Below are 17,195 nucleotides of genomic sequence, written 5' to 3' on the forward strand. Positions count from 1 at the left end.
AAAAAAGTTTATCTCAAACTTTAAGAGCTCCTTATTATTGATAGAATACCAAATTGGATTTTCTAGGCTTTAATTTTTCTTTTCCCATCTTCTGATTGAAATGACACCTCTAGGATTTTATTATTATTTTTTTTGAAGTATATAGTTGGCTTACAATGTCGTGTCATTTTCAGGTGTACAGCACAGTGATTCAGTTATACACACACACATATATATATATATTCTTTTTCAGATTCTTTTCCCTCTATAATAGGTAATTAAAAAATATTGAGTGTAGTTCCCTGTGCTATACAGTAGGTCCTTGTCTAGGATTTTAATAGATGGGATCTTCAAGATAACGGGAAAAATTTCCTTGTTTTTCTAAATGAAAGTGATGTTTAACTCTGGGAGTTTTAGTATAGTGTATATAGAAAAAATTAGTTCATTTCAGAATACTAGTAACCGAGGCTCCATTTAGTCTATAAATTCACATTTATAAAAGCATGTGATAGGCCTTTAAAAAAATTTTTTAATTGCTTTATTGAGATATAGTTCATATATCATACAATTCACCCACTTAAAGTGTACAATTCAATGGTTTTTATATATTTGAAGATATGTGAAACCATCACCAGAGTCAGTTTTAGAACATTTTTTAATCTCAAAGAGGAACCCTGTATCTTTTAGCTATCAATGCACCTACCCCACCCCAAGTCCTAAGCAACCCCTAATCTACTTTCTGTCTCTATAGATTTCCCTATTCTGGACATTTCCTAAGAATGGAATTGAAATATGTCGTTATTTGTGACTAGCTTCTTTCACTTAGCATAATGTTTCTAAGGTGCAGGACTCATTTTTAATCTTATTAGTAAGAAAATGTGTTTAAGTTTCCCCATGTGGATTTTATTTTATTTTTCTCCAAAGTATAGATATTTTACTTCACATTTAGACCTTGTTAGCTAAAATATGGGTTAGACATGTGGAAACCAGTAAATATAGAGAGAAAAACATTTTTGTGAAAGAATATGAAAATAATTATTATTTCAGGGATTCCTTAGCAACATATCTTTTGTTGCATACACTGTTTTGAAGCTATAGTGAAATGAATTATGACTATAAAGGAGTCTAATATTTGTCTAAAAGTATATGCATTTTTAAAACTTTATTAAGGCAGAAGTAATATCCCTTTTAAAAAAATGTATTTAGCAATTCATATTTAAAATCCCACACACTTATCTACTGTAGTATACAGGGTACACTATATCCTAGGACTCAATAGATAAAGACTGATGGGTGTATTTTAATTTCAAAGAAAACACTAAATATATATATATTTTTAAATTTTTTAAAATTATGTTTAATTTTAAAGTAGTTTTAAAAAGAAGTATCTGATCAGTTAAGAAAACATGGAAAATATAAAAACAAATGGAAAAAATTAAAATTACCCCAAAGTCTACTACTCAAAGATAACCACCACAGATTCCATGAGGCAAAGAACTTGGCTGATCTTGTTCATTTCTGTAACTCCAGGGCCCAGGCATGTAGTAAGTGCTCAGTAAATATTGCTAAATTAAATGATAACTTTTCACTTAATTTTTTCCATCTACTTTATGCAAATGGAATCATGCTCTACCTACTGTATTGTAACTTTTTGTGTGTGGCAGTATATCATTTAACATTTTCCCAAATCAATAAATGTTATTTTACATCATATTTTTATTTTATCTTCTTCCCACCACCTACCCACACTATAAGAAGGAATCATGTTCTCTGTATTTCCATAGTTTATTGTTGTATCTCTCTTTTAGAAAACACTTAATTTGTTTTCCAACTTCATTGAAATATAATTGAAGTACAGTAAGTTGCACACATGTAAAATGTATAATTTGATCATTTTTGACATTGGTATAGACCCTGAAACTATCACCATCATGAATATAACCATCACTCCAAACATTTCCTTGAGAATATGTTTTAATCTGACTTATATTTTGGTTACTTGTTTACGTATCTGTGTCCCATACTGAATGATCATCTTTTGAGCTGGGACCACATCTTTGTTTCTTCATAATCTCTTTTAGTAAATCATGTTCTTAAATAGACAATCAGAAAAGATTTGTTAAATTAACACACTGGGATGGAAGCTTTCTTTTGAAAAAAAAATTGCATATAGTCAGTTAATGTTAGCAAAAGAATTTCAACATATTTTTGCTGTAATGGGTCTACTTTTGTTTGACCTAGAGTTTTTTGTGAGTTTTTATATTTCAGAATATGTTTTTGTTGTACAATTCCTTGCGTTTTCTGTGTGGCAGGTATATGCCAAGAAATTTGCTGATTAAGCGTGCAGTTCTTAAATCATACCATATGTAATCTTTTATGAATGACTGTTTATAATTTTATGACATTTAAAGATGTTCTAATTTCATTTTGACTCTGTTTCTTCTTAGCTCATCCCTTCTTTTAAATGGGAAACAAATTCATGTAGCTTATTGGAAAGAATCTGACAAGCTGTTGTTAATTGGCCTGCCTGCTGAGGAGTAAGTTGAGATTTTTGTTTACTTTAAAATCATTTCTAAAACACTGCTAACAAAGCCTGTTTCATTAAAATGATGACATTTTTGTCAAAGGTAAATTCAAGAAGTTTTACAGTTACAAGGTTTGCTGCACTAGTATAATGGCTACCTGTGTTCATTTGGTATGAATAGTACAGAAAGGTACCCGGAAGGCCCAGCTAGACCAATTAGTAAGGGTGGAGGCCGCCAATACACTTTCCTCTGAGATATGGCCAGTACAGAGGTGGCTGAGAGATGAGCTTGTCCTCTGCTCAAACTTTTGACAGTATCGTGGTTTGGATTTTGCATGTTTACAGTTTTTTACTGTTGGTGATTTTAGAGAATTAAGGGTCAGCAGAAAGGTGTTTTGCCTCGACATTGAGCTCGTTTGACCAAATAATGAATATTTATCTTTAAGGTGACTTCTCTAATGGTATGTCTTATATTATCATGGTCTCCTTCTTAACTTTTTTGCAAGTATTTTGAAAAATGTCTTATTTTAATAGTTGGAGGTAAGAGCAGGGCTGACCATTTATACATTTGGTAGAAGTGAGTTACTAAATCCAGCCCACACTCAAGGGGAAGAGTATCAAACAATTGTGAACTTGTTTTAACACCACAAAGAGGAATTCCAAAGGAGGCTGCAGTGAAAAATATCAAAAATTATTATGTTTTAAAGTGGTCTTTAATTTTAGACAGAGATATGATCTATCATAAATGTGGGATTCAAAACTTTTAACATGAGGGGATAGTGGTGCCATCATATATGTTAAATGATGGCTCTCTTTTACCAGCTGATGTGCATTTTTCTATCTAAAAACCCTGCTCGGAGACTGCCCTATGCCAATGGGTTGGATCGTGAAAAACTGAGTTGTTTTGAAAGAATAAGAATCGGAGAACATCCAGAATAAGATACCTTAGGGTGTGGTGGCAGGGTGAAACATCTGCCTTTGGACTTTCATAGTAGCCCAAAACGCGAAAGACAAGACACAGATAATACAATGGTGAGATAAGGTAGTGTGGGCAGTTAGACAGCAGAGAGGAAGGCCCAGCTAAGGAACTGAGCAGAGGCTGCTTCCCCACTTTCTGATGCCACCAGCCAGATTAGTTAGGCAGACAGAGACAGTTTCCAGGAGACGTTTTACCCTGAAGCCAAAAAAGGACTGTCACTGCTGAGCTCTGGATCCAGGTTGTGCTGGTTAGGGGATGCTCTAGCCGATTTCTCAACCTTTGTTTCCCGGGGTGGGAGTGGGGAGGCAGGGTCTTCCCTAAATACTTATGTCATCCCTATCCTAGAGAACTTAGCTTGTTAAGTTGGAATGAATTCGAAGGTCCTCCTCCTCCTCTGTCCTGGGCTTCAGGTCAGAAGTAGCCCTAGCCACCTCTTTACCCAGTTCTCTTACTGCTCATAGCCACCACCCCGTACCAAACTCTTTTCCTTATTGCATGAAAGGTAGTTATTATTATTCTCCTTTGTTTAGACTGGGAAACAGAGTATTGAGAGGTCATGCACAGGCACCTCCTCAGTGTCAATTTATATGTCTCTGTATCTCCAGCATTGTACAGATGGTTTGCAATTGAACTCTGGCAGCCCTGGGATTGTTTTTCCCTTGTCTGTCTTAATGCCACAGTCTGTCCTTTTCTTTCTTCACCACTGTGCCTTTTACAAGCAGGATGAGAAAAGTGTTGCCCCATCCAGGATACGGTGGAGCAGATACTCCAGGAACATGTGTTTTCACGGGGGGAGATCATCTTCCTGTGACAGCTGCAGTCAATAGCGGGGACCTAACCAGGAAGACAGCGTGAGGTAGTGGAGAGAGTAACCTTGGAGCTAAGGAAATGAATGCCCACCAGCAGGTTCTATTCCCTGGGTGTGCCTGTAGAAGTTGCTTAACTTCTTAAACCTCAGTTATACCCACTGGTATAATGGGAATAAAAGACCTGCTTTGTAAAATTCTTACAAGGCTTCAATGAGAAAATGTTAAGTTCATTTCTTTCCTTTCTCCTACTTTCTTTCCTTGCTCTTTCGTTTAGGGGTGTCTTTTTGTCACAAGAATTAGAGGTTAAGTGGAGATCTGGGTATTACTGGAAAGTGTCAAGAATTTTAACATTTCTTTCTATAGGTCCAGATACTGAACCAGCTGCTTTATATGCATTAATTTTATTTAATCCTCAGAATGAACCTGAGAAGGCTTAGTGATTATGATCCCATTTTACACATAAAGGAAATTGAACCCTAAGGGGGTTAACTAATCTCCATATAGATGGTGATATAAAAGTGCCTCCTTGACCCATGTTAGAACCCCAGATCTAGACATCAAACTCTTTAATTGCTAATGCAGGAAACAACCATTATACACAGCTATACTCACAGTTAACACACATGCTTTTCATATTCTTTACATATAAAATGTAAAGATGATCTGCTTCTTTTATATTATGAATCAATTGATTATGTTATAAATGAGCAGATGTATTTTTGCTTCTTTCTAGAGTTCCTCTTCCTCAGCTAAGGAATATGATTGAAGATGTTGCCCAAACCTTAAAATTTATGTATGGTTCTTTAGATAGGTAAGTACTTCCTTGAATTGAACCTCAAGTTTTAAGTATATGATTCTAAATCACTTTTTGGCACTTAATAGTGTTCCTTGGTTGTCAAGTTAGTTGTTTGGGTTTTTTCTTCTTATTATTACTTTCTCATCCTTCATGACTGGCATTTATTTTACAGCTCCAGGCAGTTTTTCATAGGATCCATTGCTTTTTCTTTTTTGGTCTCATATGTTACTTTTGTGAAATAGTGATGTAACCACAATTATATTCTGATCTGATGTATTTTTGTAGGGGCAAATGTAAGAGCATTTCTTCAGAACAGATACAGAAAAGAGTAAGAAGTTTTCTGTGTTTTCCTCTGATTATAACATTGTCAAATTCACTATCCTAAAATGTGATACTTTTTCCTTAAAAAAATTTTTAGTAAAAAAAATGTATGTGCTATTAAAATAAATAAAAGACATGGTAGAGAAAGTAATTGTCTATTTAGTTTCATGTATATTCTTCCATATATTTTCTATATAATATGAATATACATACTCTCTTTTTTTACACATGTGGGCTCATATTATGCATATTTTTCTGCTTGCTTTGTTTTTATAAACTTTTTTAATATAAATTTATTTATTTATTTTTTATTTTTGGCTGCCTGGGGTCTTCGTTGCTGCACGTGGGCTTTCTCTAGTTGCGGCGAGCGGGGACTCCTGTTCGTTGTGGTGTGCGAACTTCTCACTGTGGTGGCTTCTGTTTGTTGCAGATCATGGGCTCTAGGTGCACCGGCTTCAGTAGCTGTGGCTCGCGGGCTCAGTAGTTGTGGCTTGCGGGCTCTAGAGCGCAGGCTCAGTAGTTGTGGCTCATGGGCTTAGTTGCTCCACAGCATGTGAGATCTTCCCGGACCAGGGCTGGAACCCGTGTCCCCTGCATTGGCAGGTGGATTCTTAACCACTGCACCACCAGGGAAGCCCTGCTTCTTACTTTTTTAACCTTGCAGTATGTGATGTATCTTTCTTGATCTGAAAGAGGAAATTTGGGGTAACCGTTTAGTATTTGAACATGTAAAATTATGGATGGAAAATCGATGTTTGTAAGTCCCAGTACTTCAGAGGGCTAAAATGATGCCTTTGCTTTCAAAGCTTTAAGAGTATATCAATATAAAGATTCAAAGAAAGTTTATACGTTTTTCCAAACCATAGTAGTATCCCATCTCTGTTTATCTAGAGTGGATCTTTATTGTCACTGTTCTCAAAGCCGCCTAAAGGAATTTTTTATGATGAAGCCATCTGGGAAAAGTGTCTAATTTGCAGTATTTTCCTCCAGGAAAATACAGGCACCTCCCTCTCAAGCCCAATTACTTACTAGCATTTTTCCAAATGTGTGAACTACAAAAGACTGGGCAGCCATATACAGTGCTTTTACCTTTTACTAATAAGAAAAATTTTAACCAATGAAGAGTATAAACTCTTAAGGTGGTTATAAACTACCTCCTTAAATTTATAATAGATGAGCAAACCTTACTATGTTTTGCCCTAATTGAAGCTTTCTATTTTCATAAAACTAGAGATAATCAAAGATGAAATTCCTGTAATGAATTCTGTATATGAAGATAAAGCAATTGGAGTTGTTCTGCAAATTCCAATGGAGTAGGTTGGGGGCAGAGGGACTCTTAATTTCTCTGAATTTCATTTTGAAATTTATCCATTGATTTGGAAGTATCTCCAAGTTGACAGCAAATTTAAGTAGTTTCTTCTTGCCTAGGTGGGAATTTGAAAGGCAAACTAAGATAATAAATGTAAAGATCCACTGAGTTCTTAACACCAAGAAGCAGTATGGATCCAAGATATTGTTAATAGTCATTTTACAATATTTTTTTTAATCATAAGGTTTTTTTCTGATTATGAAAGATATTAAAGGCCATTGTGGAAAAATTATGAAAAGACTAAAATGTCCAAAAACTTAAATTATCTTTTTCAAGTTGTGAGCTGGTTAGTTCCCTGTGAGCCACAGAAAACTGATTTTACATTAATAAAGTTTAGTGTTGTGATCAAATTAAAGATATAAGTATCCTTCATCATTCCCAGCCAATCCATCAGCAAATCCTAACCAGTCTGTCTCCAAAACACATCTCAAATCCATCCATTTCTCCCCATCCTCACTATTACCCTGTCTACTGCCATCTCTCACTACTACAGTAACTTCCTGATCTCCTTGCCTCCATTCTTGCCTCTTTAATTTCCAAAGTTACAGTGATCTTTCTACATTATTATCTGGCTCCCACATACCTTTCTGATTTCAGATCTCAATCCACGCCGCCCCTCTGTATTGTTCTGCAGGCACCCTGGCCAAACTTGTTCCCACCCTGGGCTTTTACACTCTTCCCTCTCATTAGACCTTCTTGACATCGGGATCTCAGCTTAAATGCCCCGTTCTCAAGAGACCCTTCCCTAACCATTTGATCCAAAATAGCCAACCAGTCACCTCACCCATTCAGATAGTCCTGTTCTCTGCTTAGGCCTTTGTACAAGTTCATGTTTTTACTTTGTGTTCATTTGTTGTCATTCTCCAGTATATTGTGAGCTCCATGGGAGCAGAGACCTTGTCTTTTGTCTTGATATTTTTACTGCTGTACTTCCATCGATGAGAATAGTTCCTGAAACATAGTAGGCACTCAAGTAATTAGTTGAATGAATTGGTGAATATTATTCTGATATATTAATGGTATATATACCAGTTATTGTGTTATCCAGTACTTTATACCAGTGAATGGTTGTAGGTAATACTATATGCTACTTTTACATGGCTAAAACCAAGTTGTCTTTTTTTTTTAAGAGTTTTTTTTTTTTTGCGGTACGCGGGCCTCTCACTGTTGTGGCCTCTCCCGTTGCGGAGCACAGGCTCTGGATGCGCAGGCTCAGCGGCCATGGCTCATAGGCCCAGCCTCTCCGCGGCATGTGGGATCTTCCCAGACCGGGGCACGAACCCGTGTCCCCTGCATCAGCAGGCGGACTCTCCACCACTGCGCCACCAGGGAAGCCCCTTTTCAAGAGTTTTAAAATAGTTATGCCTTCATTACTGAAGAGGGGAGGAAATAGGCTAATTATATATTTACTGTATACCAGTAAGTAATAATCATAATAAGTACTTACTATGTACTGGTACTTTGCATGAGAGTTAGATTGTATTACCCCCATTTTTACAGAGTTGGGACCAAAGTTCAGAGAAAGGTTAAATGATTTCCCTGCGAGATCTACCTAGTAAAAGCAGTGATAAGATTCAAAGTCAGATCTGTTCTATTACAAAGCTCAAAATCTCTTTGTTATCCTGTGTTGCCGGAAAGATACTGGGAGTTGTAAATGGTTGAGAGATAGAGGTAAAAGCGAGTTACATTTTTTGCAAAAAGGGAACTTCAGCCCATTCTGTTATAGATATACCACTTGTGTTAGCCCTTTGGTTTTCCCGTAGTACCATCTGCCCTATGTATTTGAGAATAGGCTTTAGGGTAAAAAATATTGACAGGGTGAATTTCTTAACACACTCCATCAGTAACATAGCAGTAATTCTTTTTAAGGGAGGAGAAGTAAGGAAGAGAACCTATGTACTTAGGAAAGATCCAGTCCCCTTAGGAGCGTACAAGCAATGACTACCATTTCTGTGTGTTGTTCTAACTTTACAGCTCTTGCTTTTCCAGTGCCTTTTGCCAGGTTGAGAATGTTCCTCGTTTGGATCACTTTTTCAGCTTGTTCTTTCAAAGAGCACTTCAGCCTGCTAAACTACATTCCAGTGCCAGTCCCAGTACACAACACTATGATGCTTCCAGTGCCGTACTTTTAGACAGTCTCCCTGGAGTTCGGTGGCTCACACTTCCACAGGATATTAAGGTAATCTTAGGTGTCATAAATAAGAATCAGAGCCAGTTGCCTTATATATATTTTTTTTTTTTGCGGTACGTGGGCCTTTCATTGCTGTGGCCTCTCCTGTTGCGGAGCACAGGCTCCGGACGTGCAGGCTCAGCGGCCATGGCTCACGGGCCCAGCCGCTCCGCGGCATGTGGGATCCTCCCGGACCGGGGCACGAACCCGTGTCCTCTGCATTGGCAGGTGGACTCTCAACCACTGCGCCACCAGAGAAGGCCGCCTTATATTCTTTATCTTCTCTCTGTTTTTTTTCTTAGGCTTTTTGTTATTTTCAAGGTTATGGGTAAGAGTTAAAGGGGCAATTGGTTGATATGGTAGGAGGTTCAGTGCAGTGAACTTTTTCTTTCTAAATAGAAATTAGCTCTCTCATCTTACTTTAACATTTAAGCTTTGTTCAAACTTGGAATACTTTTCAGAAATTGTAATTATATGGTGTGTCTTACTTTTGAATTTTGTGATTTAGATTTTATAATGCAGGGTCGTCAAGTTAGGTAGATGAAATGACTGGCTAACAAATTAATAATAGCAAAATCTTTGTTTATATGAACATTTGTAATTAGCTTTTGCCCTGTGCCAGAGATGGATCACTAAAGGTAAGATTCATGGTGGTTGAACATTATCAATGTGACTTCAGTCATTTCTGTACATCCAAAATAACTTTACTGTTGAATGACTGAAAAGCTCATTTCAGACATTTTCATCAACAATAATGTATTTAGCCACAGCATTTGTAATAGTATTAATGAGGCACTATGCCATAGCAGTTCCCTGCCCGTGAAGTAACCCAGGTTATGTTGTAGTAATATCCCAATTCAAGATTCTGCTCTTCATGGAATTCTACAGTATATGATCAAACAAATGCCTTTTGAAGTTTAATAATAATTTAAACAGATATATCAGTCCCTTTGCTCAGTTTCCTCATCTGTAAAATGGGAACAGTAATACTACCTACTTCACAAAGAAGTTGAGTTATCACACATAAAATGCTTAGAATCGGGGCTTCCCTGGTGGCACAGTGGTTGAGAGTCCGCCTGCCGATGCAGGGGACACGGGTTCGTGCCCCGGTCCGGGAAGATCCCACATGCCGCGGAGCAGCTGGGCCCGTGAGCCATGGCCGCTGAGCCTGCGCGTCCACAACGGGAGAGGCCACAACAGTGAGAGGCCCGCGTAACGCAAAAAAAAAAAAAAAATGCTTAGAATCATGCCTGGCACTTTGTAGTTTAATTATAGCTGTGAGAGTACTATTATATAATGATCTTTGGAGGGAGTTGAGTGGTTAAAGCATATTTAAAGGAAACTTTACCTTCTTATATTCTTTTTTTGTCCTTGCCTTTGTCAACTGCCCCCTGCTGCATTTTGTTTCTCAGGCCAGTGATTATCATTTTCCTAAATCATATAAAAACTAAAAAGTATGAGATAAAACTAAAAGTATGAGATATATAATTCTACTCCCATCAGTGTTTTCATAAGAAATCATGAGTGTTCAAAATAGACAGAATTTAACTAGATAACCTTACGTTTAAGATAGAAAGACACTGTTTCCACAGTCTGTCTCATGCACATTCTGGGGTCTTTTTCTTCTGAAAGACACAAGGCCGCTTTTTGTGAGTCAGAGTTGCCATCTCATGAGGCCTGTTGGTCTGGTCTTGCCCAAGTTCTTTCTCCTGTCTCAGAATCTCTTCACTAAAGAAATCTCTTCCCTCAAAATATATAGTCTCTTCTGTGAGATTAGAGATACTTAATGTTTTTAGGGGCAAAGTCTTTAGACTTTGGATATATTAAGATTAAATATTATTTTCCTTCTAAGAGTTCTTGTTTAAGACATTTAAAATATAGCCTATTTTGGTCTTATAAATTCCATATGAAGGCTACCTTCTGTATTCAGATTTCTTTTTTATTGGCGTTTTTTTCCCTTAATTTGACATATATTTGATTAAAAGGACTGTATGCTTTTATTTCAACCTAGAAGAATATCAATCTGAGAAATCACTGTGTGAATTCTACTATATATATTTTTTAATCTTTTGACTTAAACCATACCTGTTGCTTATCTCACCAACGCTCTGGTTGTCTTTGTCCTTGTTGAGTTGGACACTACTGTGTGCAGATCAGCCTTCATTGTGTCAGGTACTCAGATTTGTGCTGTGCTTTGGGAATCCAGAAAAGTCCTCTGGATGCTCACAGTTTAGTTGAGTAGGTGGAATTAATACACAGGAAAAAATGAGGATATAGCTTAGACATTTTCTATATTTTGTGTTCTGGTTAAGAGAATTAAGAACAATATTTTTGCAAAGAGATAGATACCTTCTGATAAAGTGATCTAAAAGTCTGATGAATGTAAAGTTTAAAATATATAATAACCCTTAAAGTTTTTGTTTTTGTTTTACCAGCAAACTCAAAGAACTCATACACTTTCCTTTTGCCTTTGAGATTTCTTACTGTGCGAAAAATAGTAGGGTTTATTGACTATATATATTCTAATGGAAAATATTAAGGAATTTTATGCCTTGAGAAATCTAGTTAAAAACACATGTGTGTGTAAGGTAATTTGTGCCTGGTAAATTTTAGGTGGAAATAGTTGTTTTTAACTTGGAAAAAAATGTACTTGTTCTGAGTTTAGTATATGATGAAGTCACACTTCTGTTTTCTTTCCCAGAGAACTTCCTTATTTTGTTTGTTTGTTGTTTGTCAGGTTTTTAAAAAAATAATTTTTCCTAAGATACACTGGAATAATAAAGAGAAAAGATATTTTACTTTTTCTCTTAAGGAATATGAAGAAGCAATTATAGTAACCTTGTATATTAGCCTGTAGAGTTCAGTAGCAGGAATAGCAACCTGTTAAACATTAATGTTTCTGAGATCGAAAATCACAAGTAGGTAATTTTCCTTTTGTCCTGTAGTCTTTCACAAGGGAAACTATAGCCACAAAAAGGAGAACATGAAGTATTTGCTAGATGCAGAAAAAAGTAGGTCACAAATGAGTAATAAGTCATACCATATGAAAAGCATTGAAAGGCATGACTAATGTTTCCACAGCTTTTGTCGTCTCAGTAAGACACATTTGTGAAACAGTCCTGCAGAAAGTGCCTTGGCCTTAAAAAACAAAACAAGGATTATTTTTCACAAATACCGTATATGCTACAAGCTTCAACTGTCAATAGTTTCCAATTTATATATATGCATTACAGATTAAACTGCAAATTAAATTTATTCTGTTTTTAAATTTTGAATGCTTCAGGGAGGGACAAATACATGAAAGAGTTCAGGCAAATTCCAAAGAAACGAAAGCTAAATCCTAAGTAAGAGATTTTTCTAATAACTCTGTAGGGTGGTTAAACTGTGCCAGATTCCAGGGGAACACTTGCCTTCATGATTTAATCCGTGAATAAAGATGAACAGCCTTTTTATACAGAACATAGGAGGGAGAGAGGGAAGAATGTTGGATTCTTGGATTTTCCAAGAATCCAACTGTTGAAAAATACATAGGAAATAGAAAAATTAAAACAATTCATAATACACTGGCTACATTCAGATTGATTGTTTTTCCTCTTAAGATTTTTAAAATGTTAAAAATTTTTCTAACAGAACTGTAAAGCAGCTTTTTAACATTATAAATTAGTTTGCATTGAGTACAGAGTGAAGCCCATTTTGCAATAATTGAGATTTAACTGAAAAATGCCTATAGGTTAAAATACATTAATTTTTTTTTTTTTGTAATCGCAAAGCTTAAAAGCAAGATGTTCCATTTGGGGACATTTCTTAAATAACACAAAGGAGAGAGATATATTTATTCAATTCTTCAAGTAATTATTAAGCAATTTTATATGGTCATTACTAAAAAGTAAGTAATATGAGTTAAATGTTTGTGTTACTCTTTTTCTTTTCTCACATAGGTGGAATTAGACACAGCATTGAGTGACTTGGAGGCTGCAGATTTTGCAGAACTGGTAAGAGAAGCAGTGGATTTTAGGAAAGGTTCATTGTTGATTTCTTGTTTTGTGAATCAATCATTATTCTAAGTATTTTCCAAGGGGGCAGGTAATAATCTTGGAATACATAACATTAGGTTTCTATATTGAAATGGACAAAATCTATTTTGCTTGCCTTAAGATTTTCTGTTCAGTTAAAAATATTTGTTACGTAATGTATACGTAATGATTAATTACATTACTACCGTTTGGAACCGGGCTTTGAGAGAAAGGATACACATGTAATATTGGCTGGCAGTATGGTTTTTAATCTTTTTAAAAAACTATTGATATATTTCCTAGCTCTGTCCACTAGAGCACCACTATCACCCAGGCCATGGTGTATAAATAATATTTCTCGCTAAAGGGAGCCAAGACTCCTATGAGAAATGACTGATTCCAGATTTAGGGCTGACAGTGTACAAGATAAGCCTGGCAACATCTTGTTATATCAGACATTCAGGAAGCTTTCAAAAAGTACTAGGGTTAATTTAGGGTTCAAGTAATCAGGAGAGACCTTGAAGGGGCTCCCTCTTGAGCATCTATAAGGACAATAACTGCATTGGTTTGAAGCACATCAGATACGTCTAAGTCCATGAGTTCATAATAGTACTAAAGAAAAAAAGAAAGTTCTTGGTCAACTTTGGAGGATGCTAAGGAACTAATTCATTATTGTGAAAACTGGTAATTAAGGAGAAAGAATCAAACATTTATCTGCCTTTCCTATCTGAACCATACCTCAAGGTTACCAAATAGAGATGGGGGGGGAGTTTCTCTTTATGGAAGTGGTCTACCTAACATATCAAGAAAGAATGACAGAATTGGAATACCATCATTTTTCAATTCCCCTCAGTAAGTTAATGGATCTAAGCAATGATCATCAGTAGCTGTTATCACAAAAAGAAAGTCAGCCAGATAGTATGTGGTTCCTGATGGAAGCACACAAACCACCTATGAAATATACCTGATCATGCCTCCAGGTCTAACTACCAGTTTACAGGAAATACAAGGGAAGAGGGGCATGTTAAATGACCCCATTTGGGGGAGGGGAATTGCAGTCAGCAAAATTCAGACTAGACACAACAGGACGGTTTCTTCAACAAATAAATTTGTTGAAGAAGGTGAGGGGGTGGGCGTGGGGTTAGGAGAAGCTGAGAGAGACCTATCAGTCATAAGAGACTCAAGAAACATCAGCCAATTTCAGTATATGGACCTTACTTGGATCCTGATTCAAGCAAGCAAAAATTTTTAAAACATCTATGAGACAATCAAGGAAATGAAAACACTGTTAACTAGATATTAGGTAGGAATAATTCTCTAGATGTGGTAATGATATTATGGTTATGTATTTTTTTTTAAGTCCTTCTGTTTTAGAGATGCATTCTAAAGTATTTACAGATGAAATGATATAACATCTGGGATTGATTTTGAAATAATTCACCAGGGAGAGGGAAGAAGGAGAGAGGGATAGAGATGAAACAAGATTAGCTATGTACTGGTCATTGTTTAAGCTGGGTGATGATGGGCACATAGGAACTAATTATACTATTCTTTTTTTGTATATGCTAAAATTTTCAGTAATAAAAGTCTTTAAAAAGTAAATGGGAAGTTAGGAAGTAGAAGCAGTGAGGCTGGATCATTCTTCAGCAGATTGCTGGTAAATGTAGGGAGAGAATATTAGCTTAAGGGGTGGCTTAGTCTTAGCTAAGATCCTGAGCAAATGGAAGGGTATTCTGTTTGTAAAAATAGTGGAAATTTAAGCAAGGTGAACTCTTCATAGGTCATAAATTTTTTCACTAATGGAAAAAAAATTAGCTAAATATTAATCATTAGGACCAGTTTAGATCTAAAATATCCAAATATCTGGGTTTTTAGGAACCTATATCCAATAGATTTAATTAAAACTCTAATTCCTGCCTTTATGGAACATCATTTTAATGAGCAGTGAAACTAACTATGGCTAGAAAACGACCTATTGGGATTCCTTGCATACAACGTCAAGACACAGTACATAAAAGAAAAAAGTTGATAAATTGAGAATGTAAAATGATACATTTACTTTGGAAAACAGTTTGGCAGTTTCTTAGTAACGTAAACATACACCTACCATATAATTCTGCCTTTCTATTCCTATCTAATTACCCAAGAGAAATGAAAGCTATGTCAGTACAAAGACCTGTAAACAAATGTTCATAACAGCTTCATTTTTAATAGCCAGAGACTATTCAAATAACTCAGGTGTCCATCAACTGGTGAATAGACAAAACAAATTGTGGTATATTCATGCAATGGAATAATATTCAGCAAGAAAATTGGCAGGGGGTATTGATGGAACTGTTCTATATCTTGATTTTGGTGGCACACAGCTGTACCCATTTGTCAGAACCTGCAGAATAATTCACAGTGAGTTTACCTTAATTTAAAGAAAAAGAAGGATTATTCTAAACTTTTTGTGAAATTAGATTTAAGATTTAATCTTATACTTTAATTCTGTTCTTTTCTTTAGTTGTTTTAAATTATTATTAAGGTATAATTTATATTCAGTATATTCTTCTGTGCCCTTTTATAGTCAGTCCCTCTCCCTACCCCCAGCCTCTGGCAACCACTGATCTGTTTTCTGTCCACATGGTTTTACCTTTTCTGGAATGTCATATAAGTTGAATCATATGGTAGATAATATTTTGGGTCTGACTTTTTTTTAAGTAGGAAGTTAAAATATGTATTTTTATACAAATATTACATGAGTACATTTTTAGGGAAAAGTACAAACATAAATCTAGCATTTTGCTTGGCCGCTCATATATCAAAACCAGCCCGATTCTTAGAGTTAACCATTGTTATCAGTTGATATATATTCTTGGTAACCTTGTATTTATGATCATACACTGAAGTAATTTTGTCTGATAATGTTCAGTATAGATGATGCTTTCACACTGCTAGTAGGCATATAAACTGATGCAACCTTTCAGGAAGGCAATCTGGGAAAATACGTTAAAAATATATATCCTCTGATCTCGGAATTCAACCTCCAGGACCTTATCAACTAAGGAAGATATCAGGGATATACACAAAATTTCTTTATAGGAATTATCTGCACAACACTATTTATACCCTGAAAAATTACTGGAAACAAATTAAAATACCACATTATGGAATCTGTTAAATAATACATCCATTAAAATCATGTTTAGAAAACTGTCTATTGACATGAAAAGATGTTCAATATCATTTTCTAAGGAAAAAGCAGGGTCCAAAACTATACACATAAAACAGCTTACCCACACCCATTGGGATGGCTACCATTAAAAACAAGCAAACGAACACCCCAGAAACACCAAGTGTTGGCGAGGATGTAGAAAAATTGGAACCCCCATGCACTGTTGGTGGGAACGCAAAACAGTGCAAATGCTATAGAAAACAGCATGGTGGCCCCCCAAAAAATCAAAACCAGAACTGCCGCGTGACCCAGCAATTTCATATACTCAAAAGAATTAAAAGCACAATCTTGAAGAGATATTTGCACACCCACATTCACAGCAGCATCATTCGCAACAGCCAAAAGGAGAAAGCAACCTGTGTCCACCAACAGATGAATGAACAAACAAATAGACAAATCCATGGGAAATACACACAATGGAACATGACTCAGCCCCAAAAAGGAAGTAAATTCTGACATAGGCCTCAATGTGGATGAACCCAGAGGACAGATACCACACTAGGTGAACCAAGCCCATCATGAAAAGACAAAGTAGGGACTTCCTTGGTGGTCCAGTGGTAAAGAATCCGCCTTGCAATTCAGGAGACACAGGTTCGATCCCTGGGCACGGAACTAAGATCCCACATGCCACGGGGCAACTAAGCCCACATGCCACAACTACTGAGCTCATGTGCCTCAACTAGAGAGCCTGTGTGCCTCAAACTATAGAGCCCACGTGTCCTGGAGCCTGTGCACCACAGCTAGAGAAGAGCCACAACTAGAGAGAAGCCCGCACACCACAATGAAGAGCCCACGCGCTGCAATGAAAGATCCCGCATACCTCAAGAAAGATTCCGTGTGCCACAAGTAAGACCCGACGCAGCCAAAAATAAATAATAAATAAATCTTAAAAAAAAAAAAAGACAAAGTAGTGCACAATTCCACCCACAGGAGATGCCTAAAGTAGTCAAACTCATAAAGACAGAAAGTAAAAGAGTGGCTGCCAGGGGCTGCAGGAAGGGGGCGGGGCGGTGGGGGG

At 36.4% G+C, this 17,195-nt stretch overlaps 1 protein-coding gene across 1 annotated transcript in view; it reads left to right on the forward strand.

Annotated features, from left to right (window-relative positions):
• Positions 1-17,195, forward strand: part of INTU (inturned planar cell polarity protein) — a 74,336-nt gene that overhangs the window by 38,942 nt on the left and 18,199 nt on the right. The window contains exons 6-9 of the mRNA XM_024745036.1: positions 2,427-2,516; positions 5,025-5,102; positions 8,767-8,956; positions 12,886-12,939. Of these exons, the coding sequence (XP_024600804.1) occupies positions 2,427-2,516; positions 5,025-5,102; positions 8,767-8,956; positions 12,886-12,939 (412 nt within the window). The remainder of the gene's footprint in view (positions 1-2,426; positions 2,517-5,024; positions 5,103-8,766; positions 8,957-12,885; positions 12,940-17,195) is intronic.

Source organism: Neophocaena asiaeorientalis, unplaced genomic scaffold (genome assembly GCF_003031525.2).
Source record: "Neophocaena asiaeorientalis asiaeorientalis breed wild unplaced genomic scaffold, Neophocaena_asiaeorientalis_V1.1 scaffold65, whole genome shotgun sequence".
NCBI classification, from domain to species: domain Eukaryota; kingdom Metazoa; phylum Chordata; class Mammalia; order Artiodactyla; family Phocoenidae; genus Neophocaena; species Neophocaena asiaeorientalis.